Source organism: Poecilia latipinna, unplaced genomic scaffold (genome assembly GCF_001443285.1).
Source record: "Poecilia latipinna isolate Pla-1442-1.1 unplaced genomic scaffold, P_latipinna-1.0 Scaffold484, whole genome shotgun sequence".
Classification (NCBI taxonomy): Eukaryota; Metazoa; Chordata; class Actinopteri; order Cyprinodontiformes; family Poeciliidae; genus Poecilia; species Poecilia latipinna.
Window position 1 is genome coordinate 192,180 of NW_015113100.1, and position 3,296 is coordinate 195,475.

The 3,296-nt window shown below is 36.5% G+C and overlaps 1 protein-coding gene across 3 annotated transcripts in view; it reads right to left on the bottom strand.

The window, feature by feature from the left end:
• numb (NUMB endocytic adaptor protein) overlaps positions 1 to 3,296 on the bottom strand; it is a 70,197-nt gene that overhangs the window by 27,308 nt on the left and 39,593 nt on the right. For 2 of the 3 annotated variants that reach the window (XM_015039787.1, XM_015039791.1), the window contains exon 2: positions 1,880 to 2,022. In XM_015039787.1, the coding sequence (XP_014895273.1) occupies positions 1,880 to 2,005 (126 nt within the window). In that variant the 5' untranslated portion in view covers positions 2,006 to 2,022. The remainder of the gene's footprint in view (positions 1 to 1,879; positions 2,023 to 3,296) is intronic. The other variant, XM_015039788.1, reaches the window with a different exon arrangement.

A 3,296-nucleotide genomic window follows, 5' to 3' on the forward strand; every position in this document is an offset into this window, starting at 1 on the left:
CGAGTCTCAGAATGTAATGAAGCAGAAAAGCCCCAAGGAGAAACAAAAATTGAGACTAAATGGAATTTAAAGACCTGTGATTAATGTCTATAAGTCCAACATGCATTTTATCAAGTGAATTTGAGACATGCTTGAATTTAAGACTTTTTAAGGATGTGTGGACACTCTGGTTTTACATGTTTCACAGAACGCTGCTGCAAATTACTCTGCCAATTTGATTTTACCATGATTCCACCGACACCTTAAAAAGGCCCATAAAGAATGGAGCACAGTGCCTTATAGAAGTACTTGTACTTTATTTTGTTAAAATCACCAGCTTTAACACAAATTTCAGGGGTTTTATGAAACAGACCGACTTGAAAGAAGTTCAAATTTGTTAAGAATAAAGGTAAACATACTTTTAACCATTTTACTAATACAGTTCTTAAAAAAGTGGAATGAATTTGTCTCCGTAATTCTTTATCCCTAAATAAAATTACATGCAGGCGTCCATCCTCTCCTGTTCTCGGTGTGCTACACGACGCTGCAGTCGGTGATAATCTCACAGCAACACCTTACACACAACTCGCCTCGTTCTGAGGCACCTAGAGAGGGAGTCTGGAAACAGGAAGGGGAGGAGGGACACAGAGGAGCAGCATGGTAGGTTGCATTGTCCCATAATGAGAGGAAGAGCAGAGGAAAGGAAATGTTCTTATTTAATCTTTTCTATTTATGTAAGCGTCTCAACTAAACCAGAAAATGTTATCACTGCACTGTGTAATGTCTGTTCAAGACTGTTAACAACTGAAAACGATCCACAAATCAAACAAGGATTGGGTGTTGAGATGCGTTCTATGACTTGTGATGATGTTGCAATTATTTTTTGTTTTCTGTTGGATTTAAAAATATAACCTTTATCAAAGGACCTGCAAACATTTTCTGTGTTCAACCAAGTAAAACTGCAAACATCGGCCTGGAGAAGTGCCACTGATGCATCACCAATTGCTCATAAATAAATCCTGCTTCAACTATTTTGTGGGAAACATTGATTACTTGATTTTAAAGCTGAAAATATACCTGGAATTCTGTGGCTGCTGAAGCTGGATTTAATTACCACGATTTTGCTGAACCGCAAAAAAAAAAAAAAAAAAAAAAAGGAACCGACTCAGCATGTCTGATTTAAACAATCTAAATGCAAATTTGCAGTTAGACAAATCTCTACATTGTTTTACTGTAACCCTAGTGCCTTAGATTTCATCATTAATTCAACCCTGTTGTAAATTAGGGAGATTTCCATCAAATAAAGAACTACAAAGTCAGTTATGTGAAAAAAAAAAAAAAAAAAAAAAACTTCCCTCTCACTAAACCCAGGTCTTCAGTTCTCCCTTTTCTTGGAATGAGGTGACCATTTGGCCCCATGTGATGAGAGGAAGCGTACCGTTGCACTTCTGTTTGCAAAAGTGGAAGACTGTTTCCAAAATAAGTCCAACTCTCCACTTCATCAATTGCAGGAGAGCAGGTCAGAGTGCTGCTACATGGACAAGCCCCTTTATCGCACAGACCAGCCATCTGCTATTGGCAATGCTGATCAACTGTAACTTTTCATGTCATAGTGTACCTTTATTCAAGTTATGGTGGAAAGCTGTCGAGATCAGGAAGCGTTGTGTTTATCTTTAACGGAACTGTAACCTAGATTAAAGTTGCGCTCACATCCTCTGAGAGCTTTTGATTAATTGCAGCGGAGTCTGACGCCGAGGAGAAGTTCTGAGGTTCGGTTGTTTTGCAGTTTAAGGTCAGCGCCGCGTCCAGTCAAGTAGTGTTTGTAAAATGAGTGATTTCAGGTGCGTTTGTATCCCGGCTACAAAACGGGGGAGAGTAATGGGGGAAGGAGGAGAGTCACCTTGACTGCGAAGCTGCATCTGCCACTGCGGACCGCCTCCTCGTCCGTCTGCCACTGGTGCGGCCGGCTCGACTCCGGCACGTAGATGTCTTTCTTGCGCCGGAAGCTCTGCCGTAGCTTATTCATCGCGGAGCTCCCTGCGAAGGGCAGAAAGGGAATTCATTTAAGGAATATACCACCATCTTGGAAGGAAAACAATAATAATAATCAAGTCCAACACAACTCTGAAGGTGAAACACACGATGGATACTAGCAAATGCCAGTATCACAATCTACCAATTTGTTTCATCAACCTGCCAAAATTATCCGTTGTGCCTTTCCTGTGTTTCAAAGTCTCTTAATGGGAGAAAAAAAATGTAAATACATTTGATTTGACTATGTTGAATAATGTAACACTTGCCCCTCCCCCACATGTTACCACTTATTGCTGGTCATGTGGGCAAAAGAAACCGCCAACACTATGTGTGCTCTTTGAGCAAGGTATTAATAAGAAATTCTAATCGATTATTTTCCAATTAATAAATATTATTTTATACAATTCTATAAAAATAAAAATAAATAAAATTTACAAAATTTGGGTTATGCATTTATTTCTGATTTTTCCTCTTGTAAACCATGTTTGAGTGTCTGAAAAAGTGCTGCAAAAATCTGATGTATTATATCATTATTATAGATGCAAATCTTTCAGTGGCTAGCTTTTTAGGCGCACAATTCGATTCAGAAACCAATTTTTCTTATTAAAAGTTGCCTAGACATTTTTGTTTAAATTATGTGACTGATGAGAAAAAGTCTATAAAAAAACAGAAAACATTTATTTATAATAATTCAATAAGGTTCCATATTCTGTCAAATTTCATCTGTTTATAATGAAACAAAAGCAGGTTTGTGCATAAAATTATATAAAATACCAGATGGATGTGAAATACATGACAAGTTCCAGGAATATTTATATAATAAGATTAAATGAATAGTTATATGCCATGTTTTAGGTAATATAAAACATATTCGTTTAACACGATTAAAAAAAATTATTGAACACAACCTTTGATACAACTTTTCTGACTTGAAAATAAAAAAAAAAACATCTATCTTTTCATAGCAAATAGCCTTTTAGTAAATAGTTCTTTTCTCTAACAAGAAAAGAACAAAAATACTTCAGGTTCAAACTCAGTATTTTAGATACTGAATTTCAGTTCTTATCAAATAGGAGAAGAAAATATATTTTCAAAGTCATGTTTTTATTTACCGAGAGATGTCCCAACAGAAAGCAGAGTGTTAAAAATAATCTCTGACTACAGAACTAATCGAGAAAAAAACGATGAGAAATCAGACAACTAAAATAAACCATGCATCAGCTGCAGCCCTGTTTACACATTGCTTCATCAGACACAGATATGACTCAAGAAGTTTTAAAAAA